This window comes from Delphinapterus leucas, chromosome 3 (assembly GCF_059928025.1).
Source record: "Delphinapterus leucas isolate spDelLeu-1000000601 "Yukka" chromosome 3, BTC_Dleu_Yukka2, whole genome shotgun sequence".
Lineage (NCBI taxonomy): Eukaryota > Metazoa > Chordata > Mammalia > Artiodactyla > Monodontidae > Delphinapterus > Delphinapterus leucas.
Window position 1 is genome coordinate 143,293,183 of NC_143131.1, and position 27,359 is coordinate 143,320,541.

Genomic DNA, 27,359 nt, shown 5'->3' on the forward strand with positions numbered 1-27,359 from the left:
CTGTATCTGCCTCGCAGAAATGTTGTGAAGGTAAAGGACATCATGTATTTCACATAGAGCATATGGTCCAGTGCCTAGTACTTAATTGACCTTCAGCAAAAGATGTATTGTTTCATTGCAGCCTCACAATGCCCTTGACTTTGGGGACCGGCAAGATAGAAGACTTGTGAATGCTGAAGCTGCAAAGGGGGCCTTAGAAATGTGACATCTCAGCTCCCTCATTTTACAGATGGGAAGCCCAGAGAGGGTGGGTGCCTTCCCCAAGGGCCTGGTTCATCTGGTGGCAACATCAGGATTCAAACCCAGATCTCGTCACTCCCCTTCCAATGCTCTGCCTAAACTGTGTTGTCATGGAAGGAGCCACAGGTCAGGATCCCAGAGAAGCCTTCATGGCCAGTTCCATTTCCAGAAGGATCAGCTCCTCAGGCTGCATGCCTGGGGTGAGGGTCACAGCTCAAGGAACAGGAATGGCCAGATTCCAGGGAAGGGTGGCTTTGGCCTCTGTCCGTCAAGCTGGAAGCTCCTGGACAGCCCAGCACCTGGGAGGACCCCTTGGAAACCCAGCTCTTGGGACCGGAAAGGAGCAAAGCTGGGGGTTGAGTGCCCTCAGGGTCATAAATACAAAAAGGAGGAGTTCTGCATGTCTGCCCAGCACCACACACCAAGGGCTCTGTTGAGCTGTTCCCATGTACTAATTCGTTCAATGCTACCAGAGCCCTATGAGGCAGGTTTTCATGACTGCTTTATACCTATGGGGAAACTGAGGCTTAGAGCTGGGGAAGGGATGCCTAAGATTACACAGCTAAGAGAGAGGGAACTGGGAGTCCCATTTGGTTCTGTTGGCCCTTTCTATAGGGCACAGAACCTCCTTAGCCTAACTCCCAATTCGGGAATGAGAACGGAGCTGGGTGAAGGGCAAACATGTATACCCAGTGCTGTGTTCTGCTGTGGTACTGGGCTTTAAGAGAATTACCCTCCAACAAGGGAACAAGCAAAACGAAGGGCCCATCTCCCAACCTTGTCTATCCATGCATGGGAACTTCATAGTTTCATACGGGTTCTGGCACAGTGATAATTCTCCTTCCAGTATAACAGGGTTAGTTAGCCCAGAACAATACTATCAATAACTATTTCTTGAAGGCTGTTCAGATGATTGCTGTATCTCAGATGGAGCTGAACTCAGCACCAGGCTGACTTGATCTCTTGGTGTCATGAGTGTGATGCAGGCCTGGAGTTGGTCCCCAGGTTCTAGTCTCAGCCTTGCCACTGGGTCCTTGGGTGGCTCTGGGCAAGTCTTTCTCTCTGTGCTTCAGTTTTCTCACCAATAAAACAAGGAGTTGATTAGTCAGATCTCAGATACCACACTCAGTTTTAACATTCCTTAATACCCCTGCATCAGGCGCCTCGTTTGGACAGCAATGAAAATAATAATGAGTCGCTCACATTTATTGAGCACGCACTGTATACCGAAGTGATACTTCGTCCATTATCTCATCTAATCCTCCAAGAACACTGTAAGGTGGGTTTGAATGGTACTGACCTGAAAGCGTTGTTATGAGGTCCAAGTGAGTTAACATATGTAAAGTGCTTGGAACAGTTCCTGGCCCAGAATCCATCCATGCTCAGCCAATGTATTATTATTTCTCCTGTTCTGCAAGTATGAGAACTGAGCCTAATAGAGTTTAAGTATCTTGCCCAAGGTCACAGAGCTAGAAACTGGCAGAGCCGAGATTTAAACTCAAGGAGTCTGTCTCCAAAGCCCTGTGCTCCTAATTTCTACTCTGTGCTGCCTCTTCATAAGACAAGGTGCAGGAGAAAGATGTTAGAGAGCAGTGGGGACTATGTGCAGCTGGAGAGTGCCTGCCTTCAAAAGGCACGCTAGCTCCATTCTTAAAATACAGCACTGTAGTAGACAGACAAACTTATCTATAAGCTGAATTTGGCCACCCCGTAGTCAGTTGGCCATGCCTAGGCTAATCCACGATCTGGTTCTCAGAATCTTAATCTTAAATCCCAGCAAGTGAGATGCAGAGAAATAGCAGAAACACCACTGTGTCAGTGAGCTGGAGGGCATCCAGGGATGAGTAGGCATAAAGACGTGGGGATGGAGGCGAAGGAAGGGAACAGGCCCAAGGCTCAGGTGTGTGATCCCAAGAACTCAGTTCGGGCGGGGGGCAGAGTGAAGGCAAGATTTAGCAGGAGGAGGTTAGCCACTGGTTTGTGGAAGCCTGGGTTAAAGACTAGAAGGGGGTAGGGGGAACAGTCTGGAACTTTCCCTCCCCATAGGAGAATGCCAGGAATGAGAGGCAGTGACTAGGCCAAGAAAGCTTCTGGATAAACCAGTCCTACCAAAGTAGGGAAGCAAGGAAGTCTGGGGGTCGAGTAACCAGAATGTCTAGACAGGTGTTTTGAGAGGAGAGGGACGGAAGTGTGTGAGGGAAAGAAAACTTGGAAATTCCTGGTTGTAAATGCCTCCTTCAGAGAACAAATTTTGAGAGCCAAAGCCAATCCCGCTGTCACCTCTTAACTTTCTCTGGTTTAATTTCGCAAAAAAAACCAGAGAGCTTAAGCAGTCCCAAGTCGTCCAGGAAAGGAGGCGGTGGAATACAGTACAAGGCGTATTGGCTATTAGCATGAACAAGTATTTCGCCTCATCATGGAAAGGGATATAAACCCTAACTGATACGAACAGGTAATGTTGGTTGAGCCCTGTGTGCCGTGGGCTCAAGCATAGCTCATTTTAACAGGTAGTCACTATGAGCATCCCCACTTTACTGATGGAGAAGCGGGTTCAGGCAAGTTAGGGTTCACGCCCAAGTGGACAGAGTGAGTAAGTGATGGCGCCTGCATTGCAACCCCTCTAGAGCTTATGATTTTTCTTTTACCACCACTCGTATCTCTCGAGTTGAAAAATGGGGACAGTGACGATGATGGTGATATGATAATAGCTAACATATCCGACCAGCTTAAGATGAGAGATGACACAATTCTCACGGTGCACAGAGCACAGAAGTCTCTCAGCTGTTAATAGCCCACATTTACTGAGGGCTTATTGCATGGCAGGCCCTGCGCTAAGCACTTTGCATGGATTATCTCATTTAATCCCTGCAACACCCTATGAGATTGGAATTTCTAAGTTTCACAGAGAAGGAAACTCCTAACAAGGTTAAGTAACACACCTGTGGTTGTAGACGAAGCAGAAAGTGGGTTTCAGCCCAGCATCAATTCTGCAGCCTTTGTGGGTAGCAACTACCCTGCCTCCCCATTAGCCGCGAAGCCCACCACCGTCTTCCCTGGATTACTTCCTTCTCCAGCCTCCCCGGCCTACACCCCGTCGTCTCAGTCTCTCCCTTCTCCCACCCCCTTGGTCTTTCACATCTGTACAGCTGACCTAGCATCTTATTAACTATCCTTGCATCCTCTCATTGCCTGGGGTTCACAGTCTAAGGTAGCAGAACCGCCATACATACTGTCACAGGAATGGGCCACTCCCTGCTGTCAGTGTAAGCCTCGTCTGCCTGGCCAGACCTTCTGCTCTCGAAGGCAGAAACAAGGCTTATTCAAGTGTCTTAGCCCTCGTCGTGTCTGGCGTGGGACCAGTCTGTTGTGTCCATGCAGTAAATTCTTCCTTTTTTTTTAAAGCCTGATTGAGTTTATTTTTTAATTTTTATTTATAAATTTATTTATTTTAGGCTGCGTTGGGTCTTCATTGCGGTGCGCGGGCTTCTCACTGTCGTGGCTTCTCTTGTTACACAGAGCACGGGCTCTAGGCGCGCGGGCTTCAGTAGTTGTGACGCACGGGCTTAGTTGCTCTGCGGCAAGTGGGATCTTCCCAGACCAGGGCTCGAACCCGTGTCCCCTGCATTGGCAGGCAGATTCTTAACCACCGCGCCACCAGGGAAGCCCACGCAATAAATTCTGTTGCTTGGAGGACTGATTGAAAGGAAGGAGAAAGGGGTTGAGGAGAGGGTGAGTCAGAGAGCCTCTCTGGGTCACCTTCTGCAGCTCGGCACTAGGGTGGCGCTCAAAGTCTTAACGGGGACCCCAGAGCCCCAAAAGCCCAGCCTCTGCCCACTCTACCTCCAGTCCATCACTCATAACGTGAAGATATGCGGCTTTCTTTTCTGTTCCTCACACCATCATCCCTACCCAAAGCCTTTGTACTGGCTGTTCCTGTTGCTTCCCGCCATCTGGTCTCCCCTCCAAGATCACCTCCTCCGAGAAGCTTCCGTTGCTTCCCTTGACTGCCCTGCCCCACCCCACCCTTACATGTAATCCCACTACCCTGTTGTACTTTTCTGAATACCATTAGTCTCTGGAACGATCCTGTGGATTCATTTTCTGGTTGGGGTGTCTCCCTGACGGGAGTGTAGGGCAAGATCCTGTCTGTCTCGTCCACTTCTGTAGCTGGGTGTTTGCTCCGATTCAACTGTGGTTCATGTGCTCAGCCGTCCTCACCAACTATGAGATGGTGATTTTTTTTCATCCCCAGGTTCGTTTAAGGAATGAATGAAGGTGTTTGCACCAAACCGAATTAAAGGGAGGAAGGAGAATTGCAAAGATTGCACTTTCTTCCGGCCATCCCAGCCTTGCAGGTGTGGGCTGCTTAGCACTGGGGCTCTGCCGAGGTCCGGTGGTGGCGTGTCCTCAGGAGTTGTGTAATCCTGAGCTATGGGAACTATGCGTGTGAAACACCCCGGGGCGGGAAGAACCGGCCTGGCCATTGTGCCTGGGCTGGGAGGAGAGGTTCGGCTGAAAGTTTGGACAGTTCTTGGCATGCAGTCTGCAGGGCCCTTTAGAAAGCCATCCCGCCCAGTTGGCCCTCGGAGAGAGCACGGTCTGGGGGGGCCAGCATCCCGCTGGACGGCGATAAAGAGGTTACTGTGGGAAGCGTTCAGATTGCTCGGGAAGCACTAGGAACATGAAAGATATGTTATGCGTTCTTCAGTCCCAAGAGAATCACCACCCAGTGTTAGACTTGGCAAAAGGCTTTCTGCTCCTTCTCTGAGCTGCCTTCTTAGAAAAGACGCGCTGTCTGAATACTGAATGCCAGCCGTGGCGATGTGGAGCTGGAAAGAGGACGAGGGGCCTGCGTTCCTGGACAGGTGATCCCACAGAACCCTACCTGTCTCCAAGGCAACACATCCGGGCCCCTTTTTTTTTCCAAGAGAGCCTGTTGTGAAACATTCAGGAATGTTTGTGTTCCTTCAGAGATTTGTAATTAAGAAGAGGCAGAGCTAGTTCTCTTTTGGCGCTCTTCCCTCCTTCCCTCTCACCCCTCCGGCATTTGGGTCATTTGATTTCACGATCTGGGTTTTCAGCAGCCCAGGACTTGGAGGCTGGAGGAAGGGACTGTACCGGGCTGGATTGGGGCGAATCGCTTCAACAGGGGCTGGGGGCTGGGAGTTGCAGGCAGGCCCCCAAGTCCTGGCCACATCTGAAAGCAGACATCTCTTCCCAGCTCACATTCTTGGCACTTGCCCAAGGGGAAGCACTGCAGGCCAGAGAAGCACCCACAGTTTCCCAGGGGAGACTGGTTTAAACGGACAGTTCCTCTCTCAGGGAAGAGGAGTGTGTGCACATGTATATATATGTGTGTGTGTGTGTGTTTAAATCCTTGTGCAGCTAAAAACACTTCTCTTCATCCTTATTCTCTGAATGACACGTCTCTGCACACTGAATAATTCATCTCCCTCTTGGCATTTGTTCCAGAGAGAATCTCGCTGTCCAGATTTCTTGTAAGTTGCATAGTCTTCCAATAGAAGCTTTTCTCTTTCCCATGGAAGAGCTCTGGGAGTCTGGATATCAGCCCTCTGGGTTTTTTTTTCCATGATCGCTTTGAAGGGAAGCCTGAATATCAAACCCAAAGCCTTCCTTTCTCCTCTTGGCCCCCTCCGTCTCACATTGGGTCCTCTGGATTCCCTCTTCTTTATCCCTGTGGGGCACGATGTCTGTGTTCACCGCAGGCAGGAATCAGCATCTCAGCCCCGGTAGGATATCCAATGTCGGGTACATTACTGATACTTGTATCTAACATTTACTTCAGGTCTGGCTTCTTGATGTCCAAGGCTGGAACAATCAGTGGAGTTAATGGTTTTCTGGAAAAGTGATGCATTTTGGGTGTTTTAGACCTGCCGCTCCTCCCTCAGTCCCCATCCTCACACACAGAGCTCAGTGAATCCCTTGTCGTGGTAACTGTGAAACAGCTGTCTTTTCATGAAGCAGTCGTGCATTATCCCAGTGTATTGAGTAGCTTTGCACCAAGATATAGAAAGAATACTGAAGTTGCAAATAGGACGCAGCTTGGGTACCTTCTGCCTGCTTCAGATTTCCCCCCTGCCCAGCTTTATCATCTGTATCTTGGGCATAGCTTCCTTTGTGTTCCAGATTGTTCTGAGACTCCCTTGGTCTTGTCAGTTTTTATTAGCAAAGCTCAGGTTCTGTAGTCAGGCAATGGGGCTTCAGGTTATACCTCTGGTGTTTGCCAACTCTGTGGCGTTGGGTGTGTTTTCTCACTGGTAAAATAGAGGAAGAGTGCCTGTGGCCCAGAGAAGGAACATGATATGTACGTAACTTGTTTTCTAGGCCTAGATTTAGCCATTATTAAATATTTTAATTCCAGCTGATACAGGAATATTACAGAGAAACTAGTTTAAAAAATGATTAGAAAGGAAAAAGTTAAATTATGTTAAAATCCCTATACCAAGATAGCATTTTAATGTATATCTTTCCAGTTCCTCTTCTATAAACATATACACATTTTAGGCAAAATGTCATATACTGTAACAGTATCCGTAGCTTTTTTTTCTTAATAGATCTTTATTGGAGTATAATTGCTTCACAATACCGCGTTAGTTTCTGTTGCACAACAAAGAGAATCAGCCATATGCATACACATGTCCCCATATCCCCTCCCTCTTGAGCCTCCCTCCCACCCTCCCTATCCCACCCCTCTAGGTGGTCACAGAGCACCGAGCTGATCTCCCTGTGCTATGCGGCTGATTCCCACCAGCTATCTATTTTACATTCGGTAGTGTATGTATGTCGATGCTACTCTCACTTAGCCCTGGCTTCGCCCTCCCACCCCATGTCCCCAAGTCCATTCTCTATGTCTACCTCTTTATTCCTGCCCTGCAACTAGGTTCATCAGTACCTTTTTTTTTTTTTTTTTTAGATTCCATATATATGCGTTAGCATACGGTATTTGTTTTTCTTTTTCTGACTTAACTTCACTCTGTATGACAGACTCTAGGTCCATCCACCTCACTACAAATAACTCAATTTCGTTTCTTTTTACAGCTGAGTGATATTCCATTGTATATATCTTGTTCAACAATGTTGCTTTTCCTCATAGTATGTTAAGAGCATCCTTCCATGTTGGCAAAATATAGAACACACCATTATTTTTTGTTCTTAGGCATTCATTATTGTATTCACCCATTCTACAAATATTTATTGAGCACCGATCATGGGGATTCTGTTGCTTAGATGCACCATTGATGAAATCATTTAATTCATCCCCAGGGAAGAATTTTGAAAGGTAATGATCCACACAGGGATTCAGGCAGCTGTGGAGAGGAGATGAATCTTTATCTTCTTGATTTTCTAGGTTGCAAAGTGTAACTAACAATATTCCCATCTCCCCAGCCAGGCTGGCAGGTGGGGCTTCTCAGGGCTGAGCCCAGGGAGAGGAATGGGTCAGAAACAAAGGTCTGACTGTGGTTGGCTCAGGCATTCCTGTTCCCTCCCAGATTTATCTGTCCTCAGTAATAGAGTCACTTGCCATGGAGGAGTATGCCTCTGTATGGAGTTTTCCTTCAGAGGCATTTTCAAAGCTGTGTTAGATGAAATGATGTTGGATGAGATTTGGCCATTGGTCACTGGTCTTCATTCTCCATAAGGAAGTGGGAACAAATCATTTACAGTAGTTTGAGGAAGAGGAGGAGGTACTGAGGGACATGGTCTTTTGTTTCTGAAGTCTAGGCGGGGCTTGGGGTGGAGTGGTGGAGTGGACTGAAGACAGCTTTGCAGAAACTTTATCCAGGTTGGCAAAGGTGCTCCTGAATGAAGTGCCTTCTGACCCGAGGAAATCACCTGTGTCTTCCCCACCTCTTCCTTCTTTTACTCCAAGACGGTGCCTTGTAATTTTGCGAGGGGCTCAGGAGATGCACTGAAGATGTCAACTTTCAAGAGAACCTTTCGGCTCACAGCAGGGGCTCTGAGGACAGAGTGCCTTGCTTGAAATCCCAGCTTTGTCATTGTTATGGACATCGAGAATGTTATTTAATCTTTCTTAGTCTCAGTTTCCCCTTCTGGGAAGCAGAGAAGAATGTTCTTTGAGCGTTCATTTGCACCAGCCTCTGCACTAAATGTTTTTACAAACATGACTTTATTTGACTTGACAACCTGGAGAGTTATTATTATCCCCACATTTCAGATAAAAATACTGAGGCTCAGAGAGCGACAGTAAGTTGCCATACTCACACAGCTGGTAAGTAATGCTTATTGAATCCTTACTGGATAGGGCTTAGTCTGTTGCATATCATATACGCCTCTGCCCTCATCCTTTGTCTCCCACAATACAGCAGTAAATTACTGACTAACAGAAGCTTTGGGGCTATCCATTCCTTCAGTCAATAGATACTTTTCTTAGCCTACCAGACCCTGGATATATAGTGGTACATGAACACACCAGGTCAATCCACCAGGGGCTCTTTCAGTGTTTCTTTTTCCCCCACATACTTTGCTTTAAGCTTGATTTGGAGTGGGTTTAAGAGGGAAGGGGATTGCACAAGATGGGAGAGTCATTTCGTACGGCTTGGAGGGAAGTTCTTGATCAGGAATCCTAGACCCCGTCTCACTCATCTTTCCTCCTGTCCCATTGTACGTCAGTTTGCCAATCTGTCTAAAGAGCGTTGAAGCAGAGCCTTCCGGGCTTCCAGAAGTGGGAGGGGATTGGGAGCAGACAGGAGAGGGAGAGTATTAGAATATGTATTTTAGGCAGATACAGCTATGGGGAAAACCCAAAGGGGCCGTCTGGGGGCTCCACTCAGGCGGATTTTTGTGTACCTAGGTTCCCGGCTCCCTGCACGCTGGCTGAAGTGCTTGACCAAGGGTTTATGTTGTTTTCCAGCCTTGAAAAACCTGTGTGTGTTTAGCTGGGTGATTTGTCTGTCTGTCCATCTGACTTAGCCACCAAGACTGGGTGATTACCACCACCTCACTCCCCACAATATGGTGACTTAGAGGGTGGTTATCGCTAAAAGATCAGTTTGGCCTGGATTTTGCAGGGAAGGACAGCAGTGGGTACAGGCATTTGGGAATCGGCCCAGGAAGCAAAGAAATACGGCCAAACTCACAAGGAGGGAACATCTGCTATTCTAGATGCTGCAGTAAGCTAGCTTTCCAGAGGGGAAGTAGGTAGGACAGGCATGGGCTAGAGCCGGGGGGATGGCTGGGGCTGTGGTGGACAAGTGAACTGCAGGAGGAGCAGCCAGAGAGGGCTGGAGTTCGAGTCCGGAAGTAAGACTTGACCCTCGAGCCCTTTCCTGTGACCCCCCTCACTTAGAGGTGCAGGAACAGAGGCCCAGAGAAAGCAGGTGACTTGCTCAAATCACTGCCCAGTTTGTAGCAAAGTTGGGAGCCGAGCACATTCCCCACCTCCCTCCCAGGTGCTCCCATCCCGCTGCTCCAGTTATGCATTCATCTTCCCCGGGGACAGCAGAGCTGGTGTCACAGTGCAAAGCTTCTAGATCTGGTGGGCCAGCGCAGAGGAGCAGGGAGGTTGAGAGCACCTACGTGTTGCGGGGTCTTGGGGACCATAGGCTGATGGAGTCTGTTTCTCCTCTCCCTTGCCAGGTACACCAAACCGCTCACCTTTGCTGACTGCATTAGTGATGAGTTGCCGCTGGGATGGGAAGAGGCGTACGACCCACAGGTTGGAGATTACTTCATAGACCACAACACCAGTAAGTTACTGGCCGTCCTCCCTTCCCATCCCCTCTGCCCATCCCTCTGCCTCCTGCCCAGCCCCCTAAGTCTGGAAGAGCTACCAGCAGGGACTCATGAAGCCAGATTGTGTTTTGTTTCACGTAGAGTTAGACAGAGATGTCAATGTAGATATAGATAGATAATGTATGCTCATATATAAATAACAGTTCAGAAGGATTTTAAATAGAATCTAAAACTCCACCTCTCACAGCCCAGCTCCCCGATTTTACAGAGGCAACCACTGCTATCAATTTCTTGTGTATCACTCCAGAAATTTCCCAGTCATGTGTGTTTATGTGCATATGTGCATAGATTCTTTTTTTTTTTTTTTTTTTACATATATTGATTTCCATGCATACAGATTTTTTTCATATAAGGTAGATGTGTCCTTGCCATTGCCAGACCATTTTGGAGCAGTCACTGCCCCCAAAGCAGGTCCCCAGCAGCCAGCATGCACACATATGTGTCTGTCATGGAGTGGTCTGAGTGTATGTGCCTCTAGCCCATCATACCGTTCAGCCCACCCTCACATCGTATCTGTGCTCCAGGTATCCTGACCCAGAGTGAAGATTCTTAGTGTCTTTGTCTCTCTGACTATGATGGAGGCATAGGTTGATACAGGCAGAAGCATGTTGTCTGACAGGTGGGAGAACCCAGGTCGACGTACCCCAGCTCGGGAGAGTTGATGTGTATTTGGGCCTCATCCATCACGCACCCTCTCGGCCAAGACTATTCCTGTCCTCGGAAATTCGCTGCCCCATTTGTTCATGTGTACAGAGGAAAGAGGATGTTTCTGTCTCGCTCTCCACCTTCTGAACTGTGGGGTTCCTTTTTGTCCTTTCAGGCAAGAGGAAAATGGGATGCAAAGGCATGTTTCTGAAGGTTGAGATTAGGGCACCAAATCCCAGTGGTCCCTGTTTCCTGAGTGCGTACTCTGTGCTGGGAGAGGAACTGGAGAGACATCACTCATTCAATCATCCCAGCTTCCCTGTGGCATGCTAGGGTGATTATCCCCACCTTCTAAATGGGACTCAGAGGTAGAAATCGACTGCTCAACGCTCAGAGTCAAAACATGGCAGAGCTGGGATTTGAACTGGTGCTGGGAGTGGAGTCGGGCTTCTCCATCCACCTCCTCCTCTGGGTTTCAGTAGCACCTGGTCATACCTCTGCTGTGCCCCTCATCGCTCTGTAGTATAACCATTCATCTACTGAGACTAGCTCTTCTAGAGCAGGACAATGTCTAATTCATCTGTCCAGTCCCAGGCCTTTGCCTGGTAAGGCACATAGTAGGTGTGCACTTGACCTTTGCTACATAGAAAAGGGCATACGTGCATGAACGCACGACCAAGTGGGTGAATGAGCAGACTGTTGTTGGCACCAAAGCATAGGAGAGTTTCTGAGAGACAGCTAATGGCATTAATTGCATTGTTGGTGGTAGCCGAGGTTTTTATTAGCATTCATGATGGCATACGGGATAATGAGAAGTAAATATGCCTAATTGAGTATGTATGGGGAATGAGGTTAATGCTTGGAGGGCTGCACGGTATGCTGGGTTAAACACTGATGTACAGGACCCCTAATCCGCCCTTTCCTGTTTGTAATTGCTGAGTGCATCCCCCTCATTAAAATCTGATGGTGGGAGTGAGATTTTCAGGTGCTTCTGGGAGTTGCTGGACAGATAGAAGGACGGAGTATCATGCAGTGGTAGAGTTTATTCTGGAGGGGATGATGGCAGAAATGGGGGTATGTGTTGGGAGGTGAGTAGATGAGAAACACAGTAGGAAGAATTCTCTCTGCTAGTTTTACCAGCTATCGGGCTACTGGGTTTCTTTTGGCTGGAAGGTGCTCTCATTGGACAGAGGGTACCACCTCCGCAGACGGAGCCAGTGATACAGATGCGGTATGTGTGTGACCATCGAGGCCCAAGCACTCAGAGCTGTGGGCTCAGACCAATCCTCTGTGTGTCCACTGACTGAAATTACTCTCTTAAGAGTTCTAGACACAGTAGAATTGAGCAACAAATTAAATCCGCCATCCAGCGTTCATTCATTCAGCAAATATTTATTGACCTCCTATAGTGTTCTAGGCACTGTTCTGGGAGCGTGGGGTACATGAGAGTTCAAAATGGCAATGATCCTTATCCTTACAGAGCTTTCACTTTGGCAGGAGAAACAGAAAATAAACAGAATAAGTAAGCAGATTATGTAGTATATTAGACAATGATCAGTGTTACGGGAAAAGGGGAAGCAGAGCATGGGGCTGAGGTGTGCTGGGGTGCCTTTGTGGGTGGTGGGCAGGGATAGTGGTAAAGGTCTTCAGGAAGAAGACCTTGTCGAGAAAATGAGATTTGAGCTAAGACTTGAAGGAGGTGGGGAGAGCGTTTCAAGTAGAGAGAGCTGATCGAACAAAAACTCCACCGCGTGATCACATTTAGCTTGCTTGAGGGATGGCAAGGACGCAGGTGTGCATATAGCAGAATTTGTGAGGAAGCGGGGAGAAGGGTATCAGGCCAGCAGGGTGTGGGCAGTGGTCCACCTGAAGGGTTCAGGCTTTTATTCAACGCGGTGGGAGCCATTGGAAAATTTTAAGCAGATGAGTGGCGTGACCTGTTTTATGTCTTAAAAGGGTCACTCTGGCTGCTTTGCTGAGAATAGACCTTAGTGGAACAGGGGCAGAAGCAGGGAGACTTGTAAGAGATGATTGCAATAGTCCAGGTGACAAAGGACCGTGCCCCAGACCAAGGCCGTAGTGGTAGAGGTGGTGAAAAGTGGCCTGAAGCTGGAGGTATTTTCAAGATAGAGCCAACAAGCCTTCCTGATAGATTGCACATGGGGTGTTGAAAGAATGGGATAAATGAGCCTCTCTGGGCCTAAGCAGCTGGCAGGATGGAGTTGCCATTTATTGGATGGAGAAAACTGCAGGAGGAGTGGGTTTAGGAAGGAGGACCAAGGGTTCATTGGGATGTGTCGCATCTTCCATGCCTGTTACACACCTGAGAGAAGATGTCGCTGGTCAGTTTGATGTAGGAATATGGTGTTTGAAAGAGATCTGGGCTGAAGATGTGTATATGGGAGTTGTTGGCATATAGAGAGTATTAAAGACATGAAGCTGGATGGGATCACCAAAGAAATAAGTCAAGACAGAGAGAAGACAATCAAAGAATGAGCCATGGGGTCCTCAGACAGGAGAAGGTACAGAGAAGAGGAAAACCAGTAATGATTCTGGGGAGTGATCGGAAAGGTGGGAAGGAAAGCGAGAGCGTCTTGGCAGCCATGTGAAGGAGGCATACCGAGGAGAGAGGTGTCAACCCCGTCACATGCTTCTGACAGATCAAGTACGAAGAGGACTGAGAATTGACCGATAGATTTAGCAAACCCCTGTGACGCTGGTGACCCTGACTTGGAGGGCAGCTTTGGACAAGGACTGGGGGCAAAAGCCTGACTAGAGTGAGTCTGAAAAACAACGGAGGGGAGGCATTGGAAACAGCAAATATGGACAACTCTTTCCAAGATATAACCTTCTTTCATTATTTCATTTATCCGTATTCAGTTTTCCCACTGCCGTGTACATCCAGCATGATTAGATGGTTTTAATCAGTGATCAAGTTGTGTGTTCTGCTGTTTTCTCTTCATACTATGTCATGAATATTTGAGAGATGCTGCCTAGTCTTCATATTTGTCATTTTTAATGTATCAAATAGATGTATTGATACATTTTAACACATAAAATGAGTGTACCATAATACCCCCCCATTGCTGACCTTGTGGGTTCTTTCCATTTGTTTGTTATAAATAAATAACACTAGGGAAGGATCTTTATGCATATTGCTTTTTCCTTCTATGATACTTTCCTGGAGTTGTATTTCCAAATGTAGGATCGCTAAGTGAAAGATTATGAGCACTTGTGAGACTTGTGGTACCTCTTCCTAGTTTGATAAGTATTTCTGAAAGATCGTATCAATCTGTATTGCCACAGCAATAAGGGTACTATTTTTCTCATACCTTCATCAGTCAGTATGGGGCTAGTTACTTTTCGATAAATTCATCACAGGTTTAAACTGTTACTTCATTGTTTTTCGTTTGCATTCATTTCCATACTAACAAGGATGGACGTTCTCCAGATGTTCAGCTGTTTTTAAGACAATTGTTGTTCAAGCCGTTAGAGAATTCAATAGTGTTAGTCATGTGGGTGCGCGTGTGGTGCGCGTAGAAAGCAGGCGTGTGATGGGTAGAGGCGGTGGGGTGAGGGATGTGTGAAGTGCGGTGAACGTGTGAGCTGTATGGAGAGTGAGTGTGGAGTGTGTTTGTAGATAGAGGTTTGGAGCCTGGGGGAGGCTGAAGAACTGGGTCTCAATGATGGCTGCGCCCAATCGGCTAAATGTTTACTGGAAGTAGCTGCATTTTGGGGAGAGGGGGCATGAGGGGGAAGGGGATAGAGGGACGATGTTGTATGTAGCTGAGTTCGTGACATGCTGAATGATTAAACTATGTCCATGTTTAGCTTTAATAAAAACAAGAACTCAAAAATAGTTGGCCAAGGACATCTCTAAGAACCTGCCCAGGTGTAAAGTTATCTATTCTGGTGAGGTGGATTTAAGGAAGTGGAGCGTCAGCAGAAGCGGCTGGGCTTGGGAGGATCCCTCAGAGTATGACCAGTTCAGGATGAACAGCAGTTAGCACAGCTCCTTACAGCCACCTAGGGAGCTGTCCCCAAAGGACAGCCTTTTCAAGAGTTAGTACAACTGGTATCCATGTGGAAAAAAATACATCTCCACTTCTACCCCCGCCTCACACCATATGTAAAAATAAATTCAGAACGGAGCACAGACCTCAGCATAAAAGCTAAGACTATGGGCTTCCCTGGTGGCGTAGTGGTTGAGAGTCTGCCTGCCGATGCAGGGGACACGGGTTCGTGCCCCGGTCCGGGAAGATCCCACACGCTGTGGAGCGGCTGGGCCCGTGAGCCATGGCCGCTGAGCCTGCGCGTCCGGAGCCTGTGCTCCGCAACGGGAGAGGCCACAACAGTGAGAGGCCCGCGTACAGCAAAAAAAAAAAAAAAAAAAAAAAAAAAGCTAAGACTAGACTAGAACACTTCAAGAAGGAGACTAAGGAGAAAATCTGCAAGATTTTAGGGTAGGCAAAGGGTGTTTGGACAAGGCACAGAAAGCACTAAGCATACAAGAAAAAAGTAATAATTGGGCTTCATTGAATTAAAACTTCTGCTCTTCAAAAGACCATTAAGAAACTGAAAAAGCAAGCTACATATAAGGAGAAAATATTTGCAATACATATATCTGACAGCAGATCCGTATCAAGAATATAAAAAGAACCCTTACACCTTAATAGTAAGAAGCCCAACAACGCAATAAAAAGTATGAGCAAAAGATTTAAATAGACACTTCACTAAAGAAGACATACAAGTGGCCAATAAATACATAAAAATATGCTTTACATAATCAGTCATTAGGGAAATAGGAATTAAATCTACAATGAGGTACGACTATACACCCACTGTAATGACTAAAATGAAAAGGATTGACAGTACCAGTGGTTGGTGAGGAGGTGGAGGAACTGGAACTCTAATTCACTACTAGTGAGGATGTAAATCAGAACAACCATTTTGGAAAACAGTTTTTTAGTTTCTTATAAAATTCAACATATAATTAACATACAAGCGAACAGTTCCACCCCTAGATAGTTGTACCTAAGCAAAATGCAGACATTGCAAAGACTTGTGCATGCATGTTCATTACAGCCTTATTCATAATAATCTCAAACAGCAACCCAAAAGTTTATCAAAAAGTGAATTATGCTGTATTCATGCAATAGATTATTATTCTGCAATAACAAAAATTGGACGACTGATACAACCTAAATGAGTCTCAAAAGCCTTATGCCAAGTGAAGGAGGTGAGATCCAAAGAGCACATACTGCTTGATTCCATTGTCATGAAGTTCTAAGACAGAACCGGAGGGAGGAAGTGGGTGGAAGTGACTGACACAGGACTGCAGGGTAAAGGAACCATTTACACATTGATAACAAGTGGTAGTTTATGGTGTATGCGTTTGTCAAAACATATCTAAGTCTACACTTTAGATGATTGCGCTTCATTGTATTTAAATTACGCCTTAATAAAGGTGATTTAAACAGTGTATTGATGCCCACTTAATACTGCAGACCAATTAAATGGAAATCTCTGGGGTAATTTCCAACATGCAACCAGGTGGAAACCAGTGTTCTGGTGTGGGGTTGTGGGTTGTGTTTGTCTGCCTGTGCATCCATCTATCTGTGTTGGTTTGTGCTACAGAAGAAAGCCTGGGTCACCAAAAATGGTAGCCAAGCCAGCCTTCAATTAAGCCTCTCACGTGCTTTTATCCTCCAAGGAGCGCGTCCTCCAAAGGGAGGGCGCCACTCTCAGATTAAACCCAGAGCACCATGGGGAGGATCCATCCAGGGGTGCCCCAGGGCAGTTGTCAGGGACCCAGCATTTCACCTAGCCCTCTGGCAGGTGATTCTATCTGGAGCCCAGCATCGCACCTGCCAGCCTTGCCTGCCACCTTCAGTGACTGCTCAGCCCACGGGTGTTGTCACCTCTTAGCAGGTCTAACCTTCGGTGATATGTTGAAATTATTTGGGGGAGCTTTGCGGGTCACCATTGCCTCCTTCCCACCCCCAGAGATCCTGATTTAATTGGTCCAGGGGTGGGGTCTGAGCATCGGGATTTAAAAAATTTCCCCCAGTGATTCTACTATGCAAACGGGTTCTTGGACATGGGCTGCACAGCAGTTACCTGGCGAAGCTTAAAACTGCCAATGCCTGGGCCCTACTCTTGGAAACTCTGATGTTAAGTGTTCTGGGGGCAGAATTCAGGCTTTTGTTTTTATTTTTTGAAGCTCCATAGCTAATTATAATATGCTGAGTGGACCCAGTGTACCGGATGAAGTACCAACCTTTTTTTTTTTTTTTTAAAGCAATTTTACTGAGAGTCTGGGGAGAAAGGCAGTCTCATAAGGCTGTCTGTGAGGATAAAAATTGGTACAACCTTTGGGACGATAATTTGGTAGTGTCTGTTAAAATTTAAGATGTGTATACCCACTGACCCAGTAGTTCCTCTTTTAAGGAATTCCTCTTTTTACACTACAGAGTTAATAATAGCACACGTTCATAGAAGTATGTTTTAAGAATCCTCACTACAGCATTGGTTGTGGTAGTAAAAGAACTGAAAACAATCCGGATGTTTCCTGGTAGTGGTCTGGGAGACCACTAAAGCCCTATCATAAATAAATCTTAGCACCATACCATGGAATACTATGCAACCATTTAAATGATTGAGGTAAGTAAAAAAATAAAAATGAATAAGTAAAAACAGTGGTACAAATGAAAAAAAAAGGATAAATTAAAAATTGAGGTAAATCTTTATGTACCTACAAGGGAAAATGAACATGATATGTCATTTGGAGATGAAAGCAAATTGCAGACCAATATACATGACATGGGCCACTTTACATTAAAAATAAATTTGTGTGTGTAGATATGTATGTATAAACAGGTTTGTATATAATCATAGGGCAATATCTTTAGTGTGTGAGACTCCTAACGGCAGTTACCTCTAGGATGTAGGATTGGAGAGATTTAAACTCTCATTTCTTACTTTACGAATTTGCAATGGTGGAATTGTGAGATTTTTCTTTTTTTATATTTTTCCCCAAAATGTAAATTTTTAAAAATATGACAAACTTTAAAAAACATCTTCACCCTGGCCATGTTTCTTTTCTTTTCTGTGGCCCGTGTCAGCCAGAAGTGCGGGACCCCTGAGGGGAACCTAGGAGTCCCTAACCCTGAGGGAAGCCACATCTGCTGATGGGAAATGGGACCCCACAGTCTTTCAGCCCAGCTTTGTAAATTCTCTCCTCCCGCTTTTTTTCTTCTCTTGCAAGTGTTCCTCCATCTTACTTGGTTGAAGAGTTGCAAAGCTTTCTTTGTGGGAAGCAATTTTTTGGCCCCTGCCGGCCATCTTCACACCTTGTTTTCTTTCCCAGAAAAAGGGAGGAGGAGAGCTTGAAGAATTGAATAGTTTTGGCTTTACTCTCACCATCATTTGTTTACTTTACCTGGGTGTAAGTACACTACAGCTTCCTGGGAAGCAGTGAGGCAGGGCCCATTATCCTCTTTTATAATTAGAAAAGTAGACTCAGAGAGGTCAAGCAGCCTGCCCGTTGTAACACAGTGATTATTGGCAGGCATGAGAACGTGGCCCTGCTATCTCTTGGATTATTCTTCCCGTCTCTTCTTTCTTTCATTGGAAATACTCATTGGGGCCTATTCAGGAGGATTGAGAGCTAAAGGGACTGCAAAAGGAGGTACAAACTCAAAGCCCTCGGGAGCCACACACATGACGTAAATGAATGAAGCAGATAAATTGTGGACCCACAGTGGCCAGATCTTCTGAATGATCAAGAAAAACCAGACATCGGGATTTTAATGTATAAATCTCCTTGTTTTTACATACCAGTAATCAGTTCAAAATTAATAAAGTTCTTTGGGCTAAGCAAAACCTATCTACAGGCTGGATTCACCATATGGCTGTGATTATACAACTTCCGGTGTGTTAGTCGCCCCTTACCCCACCCACCAACTGGGAAATGACTGAGGAGTTGACAGTCAATGGGCATTGATTCTTGGACTTGGTTTTGACCTCTTTGACATCTGCTCAGCCGCCAGCTACCCTTTTTAAAAAATTTTTTTGTCTCCTGACTTTTTCCCAAGTTATCACTATACATATTTATTGTACACATAATTTTAAAAAATAAAAAAAGAATGAAGAAAAGGCATCCTACCATCAAGACATATCTGCTGTTGATAATTTGTTAAGTTTCCTCCTAATCTTTTTGAGAATGTATATATGTATTTTGATAAATACAAAATTATTTATGCAGTTTTGCACCCAGTACTTCTACTCACTTTTATATCATAAGCACCTTTCTCGTTTTTTAAAATTTTTTTTCGAAGACATTATTTTTAATGGCTGTTTTAGTGTATTATGTAAATATAGCATACTTATTTGAGCAGTTATTTCCTGTGTGACCTTGAGCAAGTCACTTAACCTCTTTATGTCTCAGTTTTCTCTTTTGTTTAATGGGGGTAATAAAAGAATCTTCCCTATAGGGTTAATGTAAGGATTGGAGGAGTAAATAGATATAAAGTAATTAGAATAGTGCTTGGCATAGAGTAAACATTAAATAAGTGCTTGATGATTATTATGGTTTTGTACAAATGCATTTTTGCCTGAATTTATTGCTTTTTATAATAAATTACTACAGGAGAAATTATTGGACAAAGGGTATTAACGTTTTAAGGCTCTTGATTTTCATGGTCAGATAACCTTCTAGTAAGGCTGTTCTAATTTACATTTCCAACACAGTATTTCTTCATATCCTCTGAAATATCAGTTATTTTACTTTCCTTTACTCTTTGCCAAAACGAATGACCTTAAGCGTCTATAATGTTGTTGAGCCTCTCTGTCTAGATTGGAATTCATATCTGGCCCTTCCTCTGGCTCTTCCCAGACAGACTGACTTCAGGTTTGTAAACTGATCCTGGTTTGTGTGTGTGTGTGTGTGTTTGTTTGCTTAATCCAAAGGAAGAGTCTCTGTTGTTTAATAGGTAAGTTTAACCCATTCACATTTATTGTGATTTTCTACTTATTATGCTTTTTGTTTTCTGGTAGTAGATTCTACAGGCCACCAACTCAACAGACATTTGTGAGGTGCTAACCTACGGTCTCTGGGGTCTGTTCCAGAAACCACTCAGATTGAGGATCCCCGGGTACAATGGCGGCGGGAGCAGGAGCACATGCTGAAGGATTACCTGGTGGTGGCCCAGGAGGCCCTGAGTGCACAAAAGGAGATCTACCAGGTGAAGCAGCAGCGCTTGGAGCTCGCGCAGCAGGAGTATCAACAGCTGCATGCCGTCTGGGAGCACAAGCTGGGCTCCCAGGTCAGCTGTGAGTACCTCCCCCGCCCCAGGACACCCACAGACACAACTACAGGGAGGAGGGAATGGCCAGTCTTGCCTCTCTGAGTCTTGCCTCTGTTGCCTCTCGGTGTTTCTCAGATCTACCTATTTTCTTTCATCTCCACTCCTTGTCCAAACCACCACCCTCTCTACTGTTTTCCGGCTCCTACTTGTGCATTGCAGTGATTCATCTACCATATTCATTCCATTTCCGTTCATTCATTTGTCATCTCAAAATGCCAGACTTACTACCTTTCTTCTTATTGAAAGCCCTTCAGTGGCTGGGGGCAGTGGGGAGTTCTTGGTTAATGGATAGTTTCAGTTTGGGAAGATGAAAAAGTTCTGGAGATGGATGGTGGTGATGGCTGCACAACAGTACGAATGTCTTTAATGCCCCTGAGCTGTATATTTTAAAATGGTTAAAGTGGTAAGTTTTATGTTATGTGTATTTTGTCCCATTGCTCTTTCCATAGCCCACACAGTCACACGTGATCAGGCCCCTGCTGGCCACTCCCACTTCATCGCAGGCTTTCATTCACTAGGCTCCAGATGTGCTGAGTACGTACATCATGCTCCCCTTGCCTGCCCCGCACCTTTCCACCTTGGGGCTTTTGTAATTGCTGCTCCCCTGCCTAGGAAGCTTTTCTATTGGTCTGTTTGCACAGCTGGCTCCTTCTCACGCTTCCAGTCTCTTCCTTCAGGTCATGTCCTCTGAGAGGTTTGCTTCTGACATCCCCATCCACAGACTCCCTTCCCCAGCATTAGCTTCTGTAATGGCTCTCTGTTTATTTTGTTCATAACACATATCACAGTACATCTGCTTATACGCTGCTGTTGGTATTTCCGAGTGGAGGAGATTTCCTGTCTCCCTGGTTTCTGCAGGAGGAGAAGAGGCATGCCAGGGTCCCCAGTCCTCATTCCCAACATAGGGAGATGCCAGATCAGTAGCTTTCAAGGAGCCCATTGACCTTTTCTGATGTGTTGAGGGTTTTTTTTGGGTAATTTACCACTTTTTTTTTTTAACTTTTTAGAAATTTAAGATTTTTAAAATAATATTTATTTTATCTTATTTTTTATTTTTTTGGCTGCGTCAGCATGTGGGATCTTTGTTGAGGCATGCGGAATCTTTCATCGTGGTGCACGGGCTTCTCTCTAGCAGTGGTGTGCGGGTTTTCTCTCTCTAGTTGTGGCGCGCGGGCTCCAGAACGCAAGGGCTCTGTAGTTTGCGGCACGCGGGCTCTCTAGTTGAGGCGTGTGAGCTCAGTAGTTGTGGCGCACGGGCTTAATTGCCCTGCGGCATGTGGGATCTTTGTTCCCTGACCAGGGATTGAACCCACGTCCCCTGCATTGGAAGGCGGGTTCTTCACCACTGGACCACCAGGGAAGTCCCTACCACTCTTTTTAATAACTAATACTTTCCTATGTTTAATGAGTGCTTACTACATGCTAGCCTGCAGTCTGAATATGTTATTTCAGTTAATTCTCATAACAGTTCTATGGGCAAGCACAGTTAATATCCTCCTGTAACAGATAAGGAATCTGCAGCTTAGAGAAGACCAATAACATGCCCAGGGTCTTACAGCTGGCAAGAGGCGATAAGTTGCAAACATATAAGTTCCGTCTGTCCCAAAACACCTGCATTGTGGGCCAAAGGGCCAGCATTAGGCCACAGTGTCAGGGTGTCCGTGGCTTGGCTGGGTCCTCGAACACTACCCCTGTCTTTGAGAAGTTTGGTCTGGGAGGAGGACTGTGAGTGGTTTATTCACTATCCCAGCCCCGCTCTTTTCCTTGGCAATTCAAGAAAAAAAAAACTATCTCAGATTATAGAAAAGAACTGGATTACACTCATTAGCTATTTCTAGGTCAAATAATGTCCTAGAGATCATCATGAGGGTTTTAGCACTTAATCTATCTTAGTCAGCTGGGGGCTGCCATAACAAAATACCACAGAGTGGGTGGCTTCAACACACACATTTATTTTCCCACAGTTCTGGAGGCTGGAAGTCTGAGGTCAGGATGTCAGTATGGATGGGTTCTGGTGAGACCCCTCTTCCTGACTTCTCACTGTGTCTTCATGGGGCACAGAGAGAGAAAGAGAAACAGCAAGCTGCTGGTGTCTCTTCTTATAAGGTCACTAATCCCATCATGAGGGCCCTACCCTCATGACATCATCTAACCCTAATTACCTCCCAAACGCCCCTTCTCCAAATACCATCACATTAGGCATTAGGGCTTTGACATATGAATTTGGGGGGAACACAATTCAGTGTATAGCATTATTCTTACCAGAGCCCTGGAGGGAGATATTAATATTGCTCGTGAAACTCAGATTCAAAGAGGTAGAGGAGGGCTTCCCTGGTGGCGCAGTGGTTGGGAGTCACCTGCCGATGCAGGGGACACGGGTTCGTGCCCCGGTCCGGGAGGATCCCACATGCAGCAGAGCGGCTAGGCCCGTGAGCCATGGCCGCTGAGCCTGCGCGTCCGGAGCCTGTGCTCCGCAACGGGAGAGGCCACAACAGTGAGAGGACCGCGTACCGCAAAAAAAAAAAAGCCTAAGGCAGCATAAACCCAGTAAAGTGTTTGTACCTTGACTAGACCCTGGGTGGAGGGGAAAGCTGCCATAAAAGATATTCTCAGGCAATTTGAGAATTTTCTTAGTTATCATAACGATGTGGTAGCTATGTAGGAGAATGTTCTGTTATTTATTCATTTATTTAATTTATTTATTTTCTGTATTTTTTTCTTGGCCACGTCGGGTCTTCATTGCGGTGCGTGGGCTTCTCTCTAGTTGTGGCACACGGGTTTTTTCTCTCTCTAGTTGTGGTGCGTGGGCTTCAGGGTGTGTGGGCTCTGTAGTTTGTGGCACACAGGCTCTCTAGTTGAGGCCCGTGAGCCCAGTAGTTGTGGCATGCAGGCTTAGTTGCCCTGTGGCAGGTGGGATCTTGGTTCCCTGACCAGGGATCAAACCCACGTCCCCTGCATTGGAAGGCGGATCCTTTACCACTGGACCATCAGGGAAGTCCCGAGAGTGTCCTGTTTTTAAGACACATGTGTGGCATCATGTCTGCAGCTTAATTCCAAAAAAGTCCAGGGGGGAAAAATGAAAAAATTATGGTGTCAGCCTTAAATGAGCAGATCGATGATACATTGATGGTTTTGAATATGGGATAGGTTTTCGTCTTTTGCCACCATTTTCCAGTAATCATTCTTTGAGGACTTGCTATGAACCAGGCATCCTACTGAGAGAAAGAACTGGAGTGGAGGGAGGGATAGACAGAACATATGTGGGGAAATGTTCAACGTTGGTGGATCTAGGTGAAGGATCCATCAGTGTTCATTACATTATGCTTTGACATTTCCTGTAGATAGAAAGTTTCCAAAGTATAAAGGTAAGGTGGGGAAAAAAGAGTCAAGTGACAGGAATGAAGCATTCCTAGTGGGGGCTGTCCTGGGTGTTGTGGGATGTTTAACAGCATTCCTGGTCTCTCTACCCACTAGATGCCTGTAACATTCTCCACCCAGAGTTGTGATCACCAAAAACGTCTCCAGACACTGCCCTAGGGGGGCAAAATTGCCCCCGGCCGAAAACCACTGGTCTAGATAAACCACTTAGCGCAATTTCCTTAGAACATATTAATGGCTCAATAAATATTCTCTTGACAGGAAATACATTTTGAGAATGTCGACTCTGGAGCTGGACTGCTGGGGTTCAAATCCAGGATATGTAACTTCCTAGCTAGCCGTGTAACTTTGCACAAGTGATGCAGCTTCTCTCTGCCTCAAATTCTTCATCTATAAAATTGACATAATAATAGTATCACATTGAGGTGTTATGGGGCTTAATTTAGTTAAATACAAAGTATTTGGAATAGTAGTTGTCACATTGTTAAGCTCGCAATAAATAATAACAATATTTATTTGATATTATTAATTCATTGGCATTTGAAACGACAAAGATTTTTAACTGATCCCTGGAACCAATAAGAATAAATACATGATTCGTGGTAGGAATTGATACAGTCCTATCATATGACTTCGGACGCTACTAAATGCTCCATCAGGTTCAAAAACACCATCATTTTGGTTTTTCTTTTTCTTTTTTTTTTTTTTTTGGCCTCGCCACGCGCCATGTGGGATCTTAGTTCCCCGACCGGGGATCGAACCTGTGCCTCCTACATTGGAAGCTCGGAGTCTTAACCACTGGACCGCCAGGGAAGTCCCAAGACACCATCATTTTGAATGTTAAAGAAGGAGTCATCTCGGATCACTAGTTCTAAGATGCAAACCAGTGAGGGATGGCCCAGTCCAAGCATCCCAGTGAAATAGGCATGACCCAAGGCTCCTCATGACTTTCTTTGGATTTTATAAGCCAGGTTTGCCTTCCAAATCAAGCTCTCCAGCATGTTGATAGACCGGTGAGGTAACATGCCTCCCTCTAACTCAAATGACCTGCTGGGGCTTGTGAGAGTTTTGCCACCTTGCCTTGGCTGCTGTAGGGCTTTGGCTGCAGGTGGGGCCCTGCCCTGGGGATGGAGGCTTTGTTGTCATCTCTGGCGCAATCTCTAGCTCCGTGGGGAAGGAGAAGAGAACTCACATTTAATGTACACCTATTAAATTTCTGGAGGGCAATATGCCGGCACTCTACTTATGTTTAAAGTAACCTTGATACACACACACACACACACACACACGCACACACAATCTTGCAAGGTATTGTTGTTCCCATTTTACAAATAAAACTGAGGCCCAGAGAGGGAAAGTATCTTCCCCAAGGTCACACTGGTAAAAAGTGGCAGGAATAGCTTTTATACCCAGGAGTATCTGACCTCAAAACCAGTTCTCTTCATTTAATCCAAGTCAGCCAGTCAAATTCTAAGGTTTGGGGGCTATACTGGGGTCCCTCCATCCTCTGAAAGATGAGAACTTGGGAGAGCTGGGTTCTTTGGGACCTCACCGTGCTCCTTCCTCCTCCGGGCCTTGGTTTCCCATTTGAAAAAATCAATCACTGGGAGCCTTGCAGCTAAAAATGCCAGTTGAACCACCTACGTGCTTTCACTCATTCCTAAAACTAAGAAAATATCAGATAAGAGATTTTTATGGCATACATGTACAAGGACAGGGAGACTTGGAGAGAAAAGAACAGCAGTAAAATATGGAGGCTGGAAAGCAGAAGGTCAGGTGGCAGCCTGTCTGATAGAGTGGAGAAAAGAGAAAATGGGTTGATAGTGAGGGAAGAAACAGGCCTCTTAGTCTACCTGGAGCACGTGCAAAAGCCTCGGGAATTGGAGGGAGTGGCTGTCTCAGCGTGGAAGTGAAGTGAGGAGGGCCTGAAAGAAGATTGGAGGAGAGTTGTTCCTGAGACACAGACCACCAGATCTCCTTCCCAGATCAGTGCCACCAGGCCACTGCTCATCCCCAACGTGGGGAAAAATTGGAGGTTTCTTTTTTTGAGGTGCACCATACTGAAAACATGGTGATTAAGTGAACATGGACTTGAGGATTGAGACCCCAGCCCGCCTGTACCACTTGACTCCCAGAAGGGTGCCAGGCTATTACCCTGCAGGCTAGACAGTAGAAGAGTGTGGGGAATCGGAGTCTCTTCTCTTCAGAGAAAAGAGATGTGAAGAGAAAAGATGTAAAGACACTGACAGTGAGGATTCCTAGATGAAACAGTCCAGCCAAATCACATCCCAAACAACCCACAGTCAATCATGTAACCCATCATCAACAAGCTCCACTCCAGCTAGCTTTTTGGGCCCCCAGTCTTAAGTGTGAGCAGACGGCTGAGATTCCAGACATCCATGGAAAGCCTCTAACATGAACAATAGAGATTAAAACAAACACATGGTGATAGGGAGCCCTTGTAGGAAACAGGGAATATGCGTGGAGAAGAAAACATCGAGAGAAGCTACACAACCATGAAACTAAAACAGAATGCTACATTTTATTAAGAAAAAAAAAAAAGGAGTCTTCAGAGAACACAGAAGAGCCTTAGGAAATTAAACTATGAGAGTAGAAATGAAAAATCCACAGGAAGCCTGGAAGGTAAAACAGAAAGTTTTCTAAAAAGCAGAACAAAAATAAAATGAGATGGAAAAAAAGACCATCAGGCCAAGAACTCTATCTGAGTAATAAAAGCTCCAGATAGAGCAGAAGAAACAGAGGGGAAGAAGCATCAGTGACATAATGCAGAAAAATTTCCCAGAACTGATAGAGGAGAGTTTTTAGATTGAAAGGGCTCAGTGAGCACCCAACACAATGGATAAAAGTTAACTCACACCAAAGACATATCATTGTGCAACTTCAAACACTGGGAACGATTCAAGATCCTAAAAGCTTTCAGAGAGGAAAACCAGGTCACACAAAAATGATCAGGACTCAGAATAGCTCCAGGCTTCTCAACAGTAACACTAGAAACCTAAAAGACAATGGAGTGATGCATTCACACTTTTAAGGAAATTCATTTCCGACCGAGAAGTCTATATCCAGCAAGACTACCTTTAATCGAGGGCCGGCTAGAATAACGATCTTTTTAGACATGCAAGTTTTCCAAAAGTTTATTTCCTTCATGGGTCCTTTCTCAGGAAGCTCCTGGAAGTGATATTCTGCCAAAATGAGGGGGTAGTCACAGAGGGGGAAACATGGTATTTAGGGAGGAGGAGAGAAGGAGGCAAGGAGGGGGGTCTCAGGATGCCAGCTGTGCAGAGAGAGTGCACTGAAGCTGGCACATGCCTTGCGAGACAGAGCCCAAGAGAGGAGCTCTGTGAGAGGAGATTTAGATAACTGGCCAAGTGTGAAGTTGAATCAGTGTTAAATTTGTGGAAAGTAGGCACGCATAAAAATGATAATTATTAACTCTAGGAACAAAAACCCAAAAAATGTGCTGGAAAGAAAAAGTAGGCAAAGTTGGCTATATGCCTCGGCCCTGAATAGTGTTTGCAGTGTAAAAGTAATGCAAACACTGAAGGTTGCTCTCGCCAGAGTTATCTGATGAGAAGCTGGGAGGGGTGTCCTGTGTGGGGTAGGGGCCGAGAAAGGGAGTGAAGCCAACACTCCATCCTCCAGAGAGAGAAGTGAATAAATCATGCCTAAGACTGAAAAAAATCAAGAAACAGTGAAACATGCGTGTTATCAGACTCACACGGGTGGGCACCCAAGAAACTGGCTGAACCTGTTGAAACAGTTCCTTTTTCATGAGTGAGATAAGCGGATTGGGGAATGCTCTTTTTTTTATAGCAAATCTTGGGTGTATAAAATATATAGTATTTTATATATACTGTTAAACTGTTCATATATAACTTGAATAAAAACTAAAAATTAAGCCTATAAAAAGGTGTCACCTTGAAGGCACACCTG

The 27,359-nt window shown here is 45.6% G+C and overlaps 1 protein-coding gene across 6 annotated transcripts in view; it reads left to right on the plus strand.

Moving 5' to 3' along the window:
• WWC1 (WW and C2 domain containing 1) overlaps window positions 1-27,359 on the plus strand; it is a 169,469-nt gene that overhangs the window by 67,398 nt on the left and 74,712 nt on the right. For all 6 annotated transcript variants that reach the window (XR_004023980.2, XM_089909644.1, XM_022595150.3 and 3 more), the window contains exons 2-3: window positions 9,859-9,968; window positions 19,789-19,992. Coding sequence is in view for 5 of the 6 variants with exons in the window: in XM_089909644.1 (XP_089765770.1) it covers window positions 9,859-9,968; window positions 19,789-19,992 (314 nt within the window). In the remaining variant the exon portion in view is untranslated. The remainder of the gene's footprint in view (window positions 1-9,858; window positions 9,969-19,788; window positions 19,993-27,359) is intronic.